The sequence below is a fragment of the Nanorana parkeri genome, unplaced genomic scaffold (assembly GCF_000935625.1).
Source record: "Nanorana parkeri isolate BGI_ZX_2015 unplaced genomic scaffold, ASM93562v1 scaffold206, whole genome shotgun sequence".
In the NCBI taxonomy this organism is placed as follows: domain Eukaryota; kingdom Metazoa; phylum Chordata; class Amphibia; order Anura; family Dicroglossidae; genus Nanorana; species Nanorana parkeri.
In genome coordinates, this window is record NW_017306474.1 from 885671 (window position 1) to 899434 (window position 13764).

Below are 13764 nucleotides of genomic sequence, written 5' to 3' on the forward strand. Positions count from 1 at the left end.
GGAGCATATGGTGGGCTAAAGTTTGGGTCAGCTGACATCGACGGACCTGGATCAGATGCATCCTGCTCATTGTCTTCATCATCATCTGAGTAGGATTCTGGTGGATCTGGAATAGGCAAGTCCATGGGGTACAGGACGCAGTGCGGATGGAATGTTTGGATATTCTACGGTCTACTTTCTTGAGATCCCTTTTGCAATTGGGAAAACCATGCAAAAATAGCAGTCGCTACTATGATTGGTGGGTTCCCTCCACACCATTGGAACTGCAAAGTTTTCAGGCATCTTGGTTTCTGAGGGAAAATATCACGCAACTGTTCCTTGGAAATGTTAGGCAATTACACTTTCACAAGCCACCAGATGTAACTGTATGATGCATAGATCTGACCAAGACAAATGTACCTTGCAATAAAAGAACAATGACAGTTCAGAATAATCTTTAGTCTGAACTCTACAGCTGAACCGCAAGTATCTGGGCTCTAAGCTCTATATTGAACTACCTGATAGTTGCCTGATACTACTGCTGATGAGTTCATGTTGAAGTCAGATGCCTGTGTAATTACTACTGAAGGGTTACATGCCAAATGAAGTGTATTAAGAGATACTGCTAAAGAGTACATGCCTACGCTATATGCCTGTCTACTGACGTAAATTCCACACAGCTGTTGTTAATTGGGTATAAAGAGCATTATCAGTAATCCAGATTGCACAGTATTTCCCAGATGCACTGAGTGTTAGAGGCAGCCAATACAACTCGGGGTTGTGTGTGCAGTGATAACAATCTATAGCTCCTCCGGCTGGGTCATACTACAGTCCCATCAGACCCCTAACACTATAGTAACTTCCCTTGAGCTAAGGCTGGGATACATGATGTGGAACGACTTCCTAGCGCACTGAGTGTGTAGGAAGTCGCCTGACTGACCGAATCCCATACAGCCTACTAAATTAGTTCCGCAGCTGCCGTCCAAGGCCACCATAGCCGCTTGATTGTGATATTTATACACTTCCATTTGGTACCATTTTCATTTTTCTACCGTACTTTGTCGAGAAGTTACGAGGCATCATGATCATCAGACAACAACGGCTAAAAACAACGGCCACTATTCCTTACTCTTGCTATTAGACCTCTCTGCTGCTTTTGACACTGTTGACCACCCGCTGCTCCTCAAAAAAATCCACTCGCTTGGCCTACAAGACTCTGCTCTCTCATGGTTCTCATCCTAATTATCTACGCGCTCCTTCAGTGTCACCTACAATTCTAACTCCTCCCCTCCTCTTCCTGTAGGGGTCCCCCAAGGCTCAGTCCTTGGACCCCTCCTCTTCTCCATCTACACCTCCTCCCTTGGTCAACTAATAACCTCACATGGCTTCCAATACCATCTCTATGCGGATGACACTCAAATTTATCTTTCCACTCCACAACTCTCCCCCTCAGTGTCCTTGCGTGACATCTACTAATTGATATACCAGTCTGGATGTCACAACATGTCTTAAAACTCGACCTTTCAAAAACTGAACTCATGATATTTCCTCCTGCCCGTGCACCTTCCCCCAACATTTCAGTTGTGATTGATAACACAACTATCCCACCCTCCCCTCATGCCAAGGTCCTAGGTGTCATCCTTGACTCGGACCTCACCTTTCTTCCCCACATCCAATCGCTATCCAAATCCTGCCGCCTTCACCTTCGTAACATCTCAAAAATACGCCCCTTCCTCACCAATGACACCGCAAAACTACTCATCCACTCCCTTGTTATCTCTCGTCTTGACTATTGTAACTCCCTCCTCATTGGCCTTCCACTACACAGGATATCCCCCCTTCAGTCTATCATGAATGCAGCTGCCAGACTCATTCACCTTACCAACCGCTCAGTGTCTGCATCCCCCCTCTGCCAATCCCTCCACTCGCCCAGAGGTTAAAATTCAAAATATTAACAGTCACCTATAAAGCCATCCACAACTCCACCCCCGGATATCTCTCAGACCTTGTCTCAAAGTATCACCCTAACCGTCCCCTCCGCTCATCCATTGACCTCCTGCTTTCCAGCTCTTGTCCACTCCTCCCATACTCGCCTCCAGGACTTCTCTAGAGTCTCTCCCATCCTCTGGAACTCCTTACCCCAACCTATCCGTCTATCTCCCACCTTGACTGTCTTTAGGCGTTCCCTAAAGACTCATCTCTTTAGGGAAGCCTATCCCACCTCAACCTAACCACTGAACCTTCACATTCTCACATAATTCATTCCCACAGCTCATGTATCATTTCCCCCTCCTCTTTTAGATTGTAAGCCCTCAGGGGCAGGGCCCTCCTTACCATCTTGTCTTGAATTGTATTGTGACTGTAATGTCTTCCTTATATTGTAAAGCACTGCGCAAACTGTTGGCGCTATATAAATACTATGTAATAATAATAATCAGACACCTCCCACCATTGTAGGCAAATATACTCGCCTGTGTATAAATCATTATTATGAAATATCTTGAAAACTTCAGCCAACCAGCAATGTTATCACCTGTTTTCTAATTAATCTAATCAAAATATGTAAGAATTAACACATTTTATCTCAGAGGTCAATAATTTCCCAAAATGTGTAGACCATTGTAATTAGGAAGTGTAAAAATATTCTCTAAATATTCTATGTTGAAATAGGCCTCCCCACTCCCTTGTGAGGTTTCGATTCTGCAACTCACTAGACTTGCTCCCCTCCCGTGTACAACAGCAGCACATTTTTACATTATTTGGCCTCCCAGAACGATGATAAAGAATGTGGAGGCTGACACGATAGATTCCTGTCACACCTCCCAGTGTGACCTCCTGCTTCCTCAGCCTCCGTCCTCATCAGTCAGTTCCGCGCGCTCCGCATTAACCAATCATACGATAGGAAATTGAATTCTAATTCCGCCCATTCTCCCGGCTTCTCTGAAGCGTTTCTCTAGCTTAGTCCGTGTACAGTCTTGTTTTGTTTTATACATATGCTGCCATATGACTCTTTAGATTACACAGCTCTCTGCAAAAAGCAGAACGACTGCCTTTGTTTCTCAGCGCTTATCTAAGATTTCAGGTGCCCTCAGTCAAAATGGCCGCGCAGGTAGGGTGACGTGGAGTGACGTAGCAGGAATTAGAGGCGGCGTAGAGGTGCTGTGTACGGATTGCTGGCCGGTGTTTTGGTGGAGGCACAGGGTACTGATGGCAGCGCCACTGGGCAAGAGGAAAGCGGACGGCACGAGACTGGTGACGGGGCGGCAGAATGACAACAAACATTTTGTGGAGGGAGCCATCGTCAGGATAAAGATGGAGAACTTTCTGTATGTATATGTGAGTCATGCTGGGACAGGTCCCTGATGGCTAGGATCATTGACACAGCTCTTCATGTACTGCTAGACATTGAATGAGAAGATATCTTCAAGTGGAGGTCCAGCCAACACATTCTTCTTTAGTCTGACTATACATAAACGGGGGATTTTATCAAAACTGAAGCGGACAAAATCTGGAGCAGTTGCCCATGGCAACTAATCAGCATCTCACTTCAGTTTGCTCAGATATGATTTGAAAATGAGACAGAGAAGCTGATTGGTTGCAGTGCAAATCTGCTCCAGATTCTGTCAGCTCCAGTTTTGATCAATTCCCCCCACACTATGCAATCTAATCGTACAACCCAGATTGTATGTTCAGTTTGCATAGCGCAGAGCAGGTTGTATGTTCAGTTTGCATAGCGCAGAGCAGTTTGTATGTTCAGTTTGCATGGCGCAGAGGAGATTGTATGTTCAGTTTGCATGGCGCAGAGGAGATTGTATGTTCAGTTTGCATGGCGCAGAGCAGGTTGTATGTTCAGTTTGCATGGCGCAGAGCAGGTTGTATGTTCAGTTTGCATGGCGCAGAGCAGGTTGCATGTTCAGTTTGCATGGCGCAGAGCAGGTTGCATGTTCAGTTTGCATGGCGTATGGTCAGCTTTAGATAGGGTTGAGACTAGTGATGGGCTCGGGCGTGTTCGCAGCTCCACGTGCCGAGCCCGCCAGGAAGCTGACAGTGCCGCAGCGCCAATCACAGGCACTGAGACATTAGCCCGGTCCGCATCTGCAGAGATTGGGATATGTCTCAGTGCCTCTGATTGGCGCTGTCGGCTTCCTGGCGGGCTCGACACGTGGAGCTGCGAACACGCCCGAGCCCATCACTAGTTGAGAGGAGTTAGAATCTCTATAAGGTCTATAATACTTTGGCCCCACTGGGGAGATTTGTTTACTTCCTGTCCACGACACAATACAATAGAATGAGAGATGATCTCCCCAAAGTGATTGCAGATCCCACTGCAGTCAGATGTCACTGTGACAGGCGCCTACACTAAGACATTTCCTATCCGCTTGTGTTGTGGTGACGGCTTCCTTCTGAAAATGCTGGGTGCCTGGCTGTGTCTGACGTCAGTATGTGTCAGTCCTGAGTGTCGGAACTAGTTATCGCTATGCTCATTCGGGGGCAGCAACTCAGACAGCATTGAAGTCAGAGCAACAGACTGACAGCCATGAAACTAGACTGCCACACTGAAAAGTGACCTGTGGTGGATTCATTTTCAGAGGGCGATAGAGGAGGCTATACTGCTGCCATTTTAATGTTTTTGCGGGGGTTTGATCTAAAAGGGGCTTTTTAATGGAACAACTGGATGCGTTCAGCAGGCGCTGTAGCCTGCCGTTTGCAGCATGCTGTCAATCTTTTTTATTATTTTATTCCTGCACCGAAGCAGCCGTGGCAATGTGTATAGCGCTGTCCGGCTCAACTACCTGTTATTTTTACTGTCCCTTAACCACCCATGTGAATGAGGCCTGATGGCAGCCTCCATAGAGAAGCACTAAAATAAGGTATTAGTAACAAATGGAAAGGTTTTATTATAAACTTCCATAGCATGTTGATGAGAGGGAAATGACCACAAGTTAGAGGAAATTGCAGGCATTGGGACCAATACTTTTTTGGAGATTAGTTCCTTTGCCCCTGAGGAGAATGCGGAACATTAGACCCACTATACAGGGTCTTAACATCTCTTCACCCTTAGATTGAAGTAACCCTGTGAGAAGAAGGGGAGCAATAAGCACAGCTGTCGGTGTGGAAAATCTTGTTTCTTAATGTACAATGAAATACTCGCGTGTTTTTGCATCTATCTAGTGCTAGCAAGCAATAGTTATGTGCAAAAACATAAATAAATCAAAAAGAGTTACCAAAAAGATTAAAACTTAGCTGTGTCTCCGCTGCGCTCTCCCATCTGAAGTTCTGAAGATTCTCGGGGCACCTGCAAGGGATCATGCTTAGTAGAGATCTTCAGTCAGGAGAAGAGGAGAGATGCCTCTCCTCAATGTCAATGCACAAGCGCAGACTCCGTGGGACACAGCAGTCGGCGCCGGATCAGAGACTGGCACCAGCGCTGAAGGGACTCCTGAAAACTACTGGAAAGTAGAAGATGATCGGATCAAGAGGCATCATTTAACCACCTCCCATCCGAAGAACGTTGAAAGACGGCCGGAGGGGAGTCTCCTGGATGCGGGTTTAGACGTCCTTCATGCCCGCGCCTCATCGTGCATGCCACCTGGTGCGCACGAGTGGGAAACCGCCAGGATTTTAAACGGCCAGCGATAGCCATTTACATACAAGCGGTCCGGCGTCTGTAAAGACGCCCTATCGCTTGTATGATGCAAGTCAGGGTGCGCCCACCCTCCTTACCTCTTCTCGCCATTGCTGTCCCCTCCGCCACCGCGATCTCGGGCGTCCATCCATTCATCCATCCATCCATCCCGGGCTATGTGGCTCTGTGCACTGAGAACGGAGGGAGTTCAGTACAGATCTCCCTCCGCTCTCCTCCCGGTATATTACATCACTTCCGCATTCCTCTGCCACTCTCCGGTACAGAAACCGGAGAGAAGCTGATGAAGCAGATCTGTGCTTCATCAGCTTCTCTGGTGATCCCTAAGTGACATTAAGGGTCTTAGAGACCCCTGATGTCTCCATAAAGGGGACCTGTGACTGTAATTCGTTATCACATAGGGTACTTCTTAGCACCCTATGCGATAACAATAAAGTTAGGTGTAAAAAAAAAAAAACCTCACAAAATAAATAAAATTTACACACACAAAAAAAGACCCCACGAAAATGTTTTAAAGTCCCCCTCCCCCACATAGATGCGCAAAAATGCGTTAGGTGCACCTACACGCAAAAAACGACGTTTGCTCCAATTATGCCGCACATGTTACATATCGCTGCGAACGTCGCAGTGAGAGCAATAATTCTGGTGCCATCAATCACTTATAACAGTAAACTGATGAGCGGTAAAATCTTTTAAAGCGTCGCCCATGGCCAATTTTGGCTATGGTCGGTTTTTGCGATTTCGCGCGCGCAATTTTAAGGCTTGACATGTTTGGTGTCTACTTACCCGACGTGACCCCATCTTTTATATTTTACCTAAAAATTGGGTAGAAATAAATGTTTCCTAAAATAATAAAGGGGAAAACGTTTTTTTTTTTTGTACCTTTTTTTTTTTTTTTCCTTGTATAGTAAAAAATAAAAAAACCCGTAGTGGTGATTAAATACCACCAAAAGAAAGCTCTATCTGTCCCCAAAAAATGGTATAAAATTCATTTCAGTACAGCGTTGCATGACGGAATAAATGTCAATCAAAGTACCGCAGCGCTGAATACTGAAAAATGGCCTGGATGGGAAGGGGGTGTAACACCGCGGTCCGCAAGTGGTTAAGGTTAGTCATTACAGCAGCATTTGGGGGCGGGGGGGATTTAGACTTTAATGTCACTTTAAAGAGGTCACTTTAAATTTCTTTGAGATGTCAACAAACACACCTTTTAGAAATGTTTAGTAATGGCAATCTACAAACACATACTTCTAGATAATTGCAGGCTTTGTATTCTTCACATGTTATTTTTTTTCTTATGCTTCCTGGTCTTCTCACATTGGCCATTTTCATAGGGCAAATTACTAGATCTTGCTTTACTTCCTGGAACTCTGGCACATGTGACTAGGACATGTGACCATGCACTGCATCTCATGCCTTTCACCGAGACCTCATGAGATTACAGATTAGATTTCCCAGCAACGCTCTGCTGATGTAATCTTCCCAGGATGCATCTGGTGAGCACAGGCTATATGACTAATGCCCAAGAGGACTAGGAAGTGGAAAAATAATAATTGCAAGTAAAAGAAATGTATGTTTATTTAACTAATGAATGTAAGATGATTGCAGAGCTGCATGCTGATGTGGTTTTTAGTGAAAAGAGTAAAGATCTGCTTTACCTTAGTATTTCGATACAATTGAGTTACCTTGGTATTTTACTTGTATTTATGGAAAAAAATGTTTACATGGTATATTTATCTTTCCTCTTTGGTTTTTTTATGCAGCACATACGACATTTGCGAGGTATTTCCTGGTCCTCACTTAAATATGATCGTTGGTGCAAATGGAACAGGAAAGTCCAGCATTGTTTGTGCCATTTGTCTGGGATTGGCAGGCAAGACCTCCTTTATTGGCAGAGCCGATAAGGTAATATTCATTTGATTTCCTATGTAGATTTTAAACAAATATATAGTCATATAAGACCATTCTATCCTGCCTGCTCCACTGTGGTATAGGACCGCTATCATGAAAAATATTCTATAGTGGTAATTTGCTGGTCTTTCCTGCATTCCTCAACACTGGGACAGTGGCATAGTAGTTAGCACTTCTGCATTGCAGAAGGTTCCACGATTCATATCCCAGTCAGGTCACTATCTGCAAGGAGTTTTCATGTTCTCCCTGTGCCTGTGTGGCTTTCCTCCGGGTACTCCGGCTTCTTTCTAAATCGGCCCTGTATGTATGGGAGATGGGAACCTTTAGATTGTAAGCACCTTAAGGGCAGTGACTGTCATTGCTATATAAATACCTGTAATAATATCATACAGCTTGGGTTTCCTGTGTCTGAAGAAGAAAATTACGTGCCACCCGGCTTCCTGATTGGTCAGGAAGCCAGGCTGCCGCACAGTGCCGCTAGTCAGCATGAAGCATGCTTCCTAGCCAATCACGCCTGATTGGCCAGGAAACCGGCTCCATGCTCCCTCGCGGCACAGCCGTTCCTTATATTGTAAAGTGCTGTGCAAACTGTTGGCGCTATATAAATTCTGTATTAATAATAATAATATAAGGTGAGAAGCTTTTATTGCAGAAGGGACCATTTTTAAAACAAGAAAAAAAAAAAATATGTGGCCTTGGACTTGTTAATCTATGAAGTTGTCTTTTTAGTGGTAGTGCTAATATCTTTAGAAAATTCCAGTGGATTTAGAGCAGTGGTTCTCAACCTTTCTAGGGCTGGGACCCCTTGGTAACATTTGCCAAGTTGTGACCCCCAAAAGTAAAAGTTAGGGATGATGCGGCTGCTGCAGCGACATCTGGCGCCGTGTCGGGAGAACTGACACTGCTGCGCTAGGAGAGGGCTGAGGAGGACTCTCACCTAGCACAGCAGAAATAACGCAGCGACCCACATGTTGAGAACCACTGGCGTACGCCGTCAGAATAAAAACAAAAACACCATAGGAATGCATAGCTAGATTCCTATTGGCTATTTCACTTTGCAATAGCAAACTAACTATTGCACCCGCCCTCTGCTGCTGTCAATCACTAGACGAGGACCTGATGGAGAACTTCAGGTCCCCCTCGGCTGATTAGCAGCAGCAGAGGGCGGATGCAATAGCTAGTTTGCTACTGGCTATTGCAAAGTGAAGTAGCCAATAGGAATCTAGCTATGCATTCCTATGGTGTATTTTTTTTTTTTCTGACTTACGGCTGGCGGCCCCGGATGTCAGAAAAAAAACAATCGCAGGGAAAGTGTTTCTCTCCCGGGTGACCGTGAGCCGCTATCTATAATAGCGGGAGACTCCCAGGCGACCCCTGGCAAATAGTCATTCGACCCCCGATGGGGTTGCGACCCACAGGTTGAGAACCGCTGATGTAGAGGCTGCTGCAAACACCACTGGATAACTGGATTCTCACTCATCCTGTCAGTCTTTCAAGCATTTGAATAAGGGCATATATCTGCTACTGTAGCTTACTTCTGAATATGCTAGTGGTCTGCCTATGATGTGGTTCCGCTGGCTTCAGTTCTTTTCTTAAGCACTGACCTTGACCAGCTATGCAGAGTAATAGTTTAGACTTTCTAATCTGCAGGCGTGTTCCAGATTACTAACTCAAAGTATTAGAGCCAGTTATAGCCAAGCAAATGCCATTCTTAGAAGAAGGTCTGCAATAGCAGGCCCTGCAATTCTTTTACCACAGGTTTCCTATAAAGTTTAAACTTCATTTTGTAGCTGTGGGGGAAAGTTTTTTAGAACTGACATATCTTGATATGCCAGGCCCTGTGTGATGCATACAGGACGGTAACCACATTCCATTGTAGGAAAAGAAAACCCTCTTAAGCTGTTTCTTTGCATTTTTCAGGTCGGCCTTTATGTGAAGCGTGGATGTCAGAAAGGTCTGGTGGAGCTCGAATTGTAAGATTTCTGACAGATTTTTTTTTATTATGTGTTTTAATGCAGGGAACTCGTATAGCCCAGTCTTGCTTGTTTTTGAAGTGACCCAGGGGTTGGCTACTAGTACTGTTTATTCAAATTGATCCCGATTTTGGATCCTATCACCAGCACTCAGCAAATGTTTTTGATGTCCATTTAATCGGACCAATCGTCGCATACAAAACAACGTTTCAGGACCGCACAGGGTCCCTTCATCAGGGCGACAATGCAAATGCTCACAACCAGTTCAGAGTCTTGGTAGCAACAAAATTGTTTCCTAGTTTGTAAGTTGGGGGTCCGAAAACAAGTGAAGCCACGGTACAAGAACATCTCTGCTTTATAAATTTGCTGGATGGTTTAAATATTGCAAAGCAGTGGAATGGCCAATTTAAAGCCATACCACTGCTTTATAAATGGGTCCCTTAGTTTCACTGTTTACTGGGGCCTGATTTCCCCTGTTTTGTTGGCTGTGCTCCACTTCCAACTTCAGCTGCCTGTCCAGTGACTGTTTTTTACTGGCCACTGAGGCAGTTTCATTGAACTGTGCAATGCTGGCAAAGATTAAAGTTAATAGCAGGCATGCTGGAGTGTGCTCCTAGCTGCAGTCAAACAGTAAATAGGGAAGTACAGGTGTAGTTGTGGTCAGTGAGGTGGATGGTACAGTGGTGTTTTGTGGAAAAGTAGGTAGGTGAAATGGTGATTGGTTGAGAAGTGCATGGATGCAGTGGCATTAGAAAAACGCATAGGCACCATGGCGACTACTATAAGGAAAAAAATATAGGGGGCAGGGGTTGTAGGTTGTATATACCCATCTAGAAGGGAAGCTTCCCCTTCTTCCTATCTTTTTGTCATGTGTTACCGCAGGCAAATATTGTCATTAAGCACTGAAAGTATGCAGGCATTGATTTGTCTGACAATCAGTCATCATGCCATTATAATGTTCATAACGGCTTGCTACCCTAGGTACAAGGCATCTGGGAATCTGGTCATCATGCGTGAAATTCAAGTATCAAATAACCAGTCAACATGGTCCATCAATGGAAAAAATGCCTCCTTAAAGGTGGTTGAAGAGCAGGTGGCTGCATTGAACATCCAAGTAGGAAATCTTTGTCAATTTCTGCCACAGGTATGTGTCTCAAAATTGTATTTTAAAGCATCTATTTATATAAATTGTCAATGTAAAAGAGAAAAAGGACGTGTTCTGGTGCAGAGAAGGTCAGATTAAGGTCAATGCCAACACAAGACAGGGCAGCATCAGCCAGTTCAAACTGGGACTTAAGAGATTCTATTTGCTGGCCAGTAGCATACTTAAAGGTAAGCACACCTTCTACCTCTCTACTGTGGAATAGGAATAAACAAATTCCCTCTCAAAAGGGAGCAGTTTCAACACACTCTCAGGTGGGGCCCGGGTCCCTTCAGGATGCTTCCAGTCCGCATAGATGAATTGCGGGCTTAGCAGAAAGGGTCTTTGCGGCTGTAGGGGCTCTAAAGGACCCAAAGCTGGAGACAGCATGCTGATCCTCCAAATACATAGTTGTACCCACTGCATAAAAATGTTCTGAAATGACCCCTTGTAATTCAGAGGTGATGGCAGGAGACCGTTTCTTTAGAGATAAACTTTTGGGCCTCCGAGTAAGAAAAGGTCACAGCGACCAATGACCTGGCCTGTTTCAAGGCCTTGCGAAGTGCAGAGATGGACTTTGAAGGGGAAGGCACTGGAACACCCTTAGAGTCTCTGTGGCCAGATTCACCCAATTCCTTGCTAAAACTGGCTGCAAAGTCATGAGTTTTTGTGGAGGTCCCTGATGACCGAGAATGGGACGTGGCCTCATCTGATGGAGCTGAAGGAAACTGTGATGATGGAGAACCTGTGAATACAGGGTTTTTAGATTCTACCTTGCAGACCACAGAGGTGTATGGGCTGGGGTTACCCATAGTAGTGGGACCGTCCCCTGCTGTACTGAAACTAGGCCCAAAGTGTGAGATGAGGCCTCAGGTTTTCACAAACACAGGCAGCTGGTGCTGATGAGGATCAGGCAGCCATGTCACTGAAGGCGGGCAGTGGGAATAGACCAGACACTGGAATTCCACATGGTGCTTTTAAAGCAGGAGTAGCAGCGGCATGGTGTTTCCTCTACACTGAATGACAGGAAATGGAGTGGCCACGCAAGACACTCCACCCTGTAGATGACGTCAGACTTCAGTTGCTCAGCTTTAACCCTTTCTGCAGTGAAAACTGATAATGCCAGGAAATATAGAAATGTCCCTAGCTGTACAATAGTGCTGGTGCTTCAGCCTGAACAGCCTTACTTAAAAAGTGAGGCTACAGATACAGGGTCAAATGCTGAGGCAATGCTACAGCTCTGGAAAAAAGCTTGTTACCAGTAAACAAAGGCCTGGAAAGTGCCACTATGCAGAGCCCGGTACTTGAAGGTCACATTTCAGGCTAGCCTTCTTGTTCACGTCCAAGTACAGCACTCCAAACTCGGGCTTAGGAAAGGCCAATATGGATAGCTGCTCTGTAAAGACCAGCTCAGCCAGCAGTGTAGTGAGAAATCTTGAATAATAATGATGATGGAAGAAGAATCCAATGGCAAAAATCAAAGAAAAGAAGACTAGCAAAATGTGATCAGAATTTTCTTAGCATAGCTGAACAGAAGACATCCGGCTTCTAGAGCTTTATCAAGACTTTGAGGTATTATGGGTAGAGGAGGGGTTTAACAGCGCTGGCTTACAATCTTTCTGTTTGCTAGTGTCCGATCCTCCTGTAGGTGGCAGTATAATTAGGATGTATTTTGATTCCTGAGTCCCTCCATGGACAAGAAAAAACAACAACTTTATTTTTTGATGACAAATACTTACCTTGTGCATTATATATCTGCACAAATTGGCCATATCAGTCAGGTTGGCTGGTTATTCTTTTTGCCTCTTTGAGGAAAAAGTAGGTAAATGGATTTCTGTGTATACATTTCTCTTAACCCTTTGATTAATAATTCAATTTTTCTAGATATGTCTTTAATTAGTATGTGGCTGTTCTATATGCTTGATTAGTTGTGAATATTTATCAATGTTGAAACACTTTTTAGGATAAAGTTGGTGAGTTTGCCAAATTATCTAAAACTGAGCTGTTAGAAGCAACTGAGAAATCCATTGGACCTCCAGAAATGCACCGATTCCACTGTGAGCTAAAAAACTGCAGAGAAAAGGAAAAAGAACTTGAGGTACTCTTTGAGCATATTACATATCTTATGTAGATGTAAATGACACATACCAAATTTGTAGCCCTGTCTTGTGAACCCTCAATTAAAGCACGTTAGGCAATAGTAATGAACATTTTCTTTTATTTCACATGCCTTCTATTCACAGCACATTTTCTCCACCTCTACATGCAGACCAAGCTGTTCAACAAAAGTGACAGTTTGTTGTTTAACCATTGCAACTATTTAACACTGGTGGGGTCTTATTTAAAGTAGAACCAATGTCTTCCTTAAAAAAAAAAAAATATGTGCTATAGTTTTTCTTAGTCTCCCTGCAAAGTCCCACAAATATCTGTTAATCCTGCTAGAAAAGTCCACCTAATGCAACTTCCTGTGATGGTGTGGCAACACAGCTGCACTGTTCCTGAATTTAGAAAACAGTTGCCACACTCACGTAGGCTATACTTGTTAGCGCTATAGTTGGGTAAATAAATGTAGCTGGAGTATGGCCGGTCAGCATTGCCACTGCTTATTCACAAGCCTGTAGCTTGTCAATAAGCACCCCGTCACACCTAGTCCTGCCCACTGCTCTTTTGGACTCGCAGCACTACATCTGTTACTGAAAATATCCCACTGTGAGCTGAAGTATCTGGGAGGGGGAGTGTGTGAGACACAAATGAGGATTTGGCTCATTCAGGGACCAAAAAGGAAGTTTAAGGCCCCATTCACATGTAGCGACATACCTTTGCAGCGGCCGGGATAGCGCGACGTTCCAGCGACGGTAGCGCGACCTCCGTCGAGCTCCATAGAAAAAAAGCAAAATCCGCCGGAAAAAGTGTCCGGTAGAAGCGACTTGCGACCCCGACGCGTGACATGGAGCTAAGACAGCTCCATTGACTATCATTAGCCGGCGACTTCTCGTGATATCGCGCGTCAAAAATGCACGATATGGCGGCGGAAATCGTGCGATAAGTCGCTACATGTGAACGGGGCTTAATTGTTTACTTTCCTGGTTCTGTATCCGTGCGATTTATCTTTTTTG

The 13764-nt window shown here is 44.8% G+C and overlaps 1 protein-coding gene across 2 annotated transcripts in view; it reads left to right on the forward strand.

Moving 5' to 3' along the window:
- Window positions 1-3147: 3147 nt before the first annotated feature.
- Window positions 3148-13764, forward strand: part of SMC5 (structural maintenance of chromosomes 5) — a 67870-nt gene continuing 57253 nt past the window's right edge. For both annotated transcript variants that reach the window (XM_018555644.1, XM_018555643.1), the window contains exons 1-5: window positions 3148-3305; window positions 7387-7528; window positions 9455-9507; window positions 10489-10651; window positions 12612-12746. In XM_018555644.1, the coding sequence (XP_018411146.1) occupies window positions 3187-3305; window positions 7387-7528; window positions 9455-9507; window positions 10489-10651; window positions 12612-12746 (612 nt within the window). In that variant the 5' untranslated portion in view covers window positions 3148-3186. The remainder of the gene's footprint in view (window positions 3306-7386; window positions 7529-9454; window positions 9508-10488; window positions 10652-12611; window positions 12747-13764) is intronic.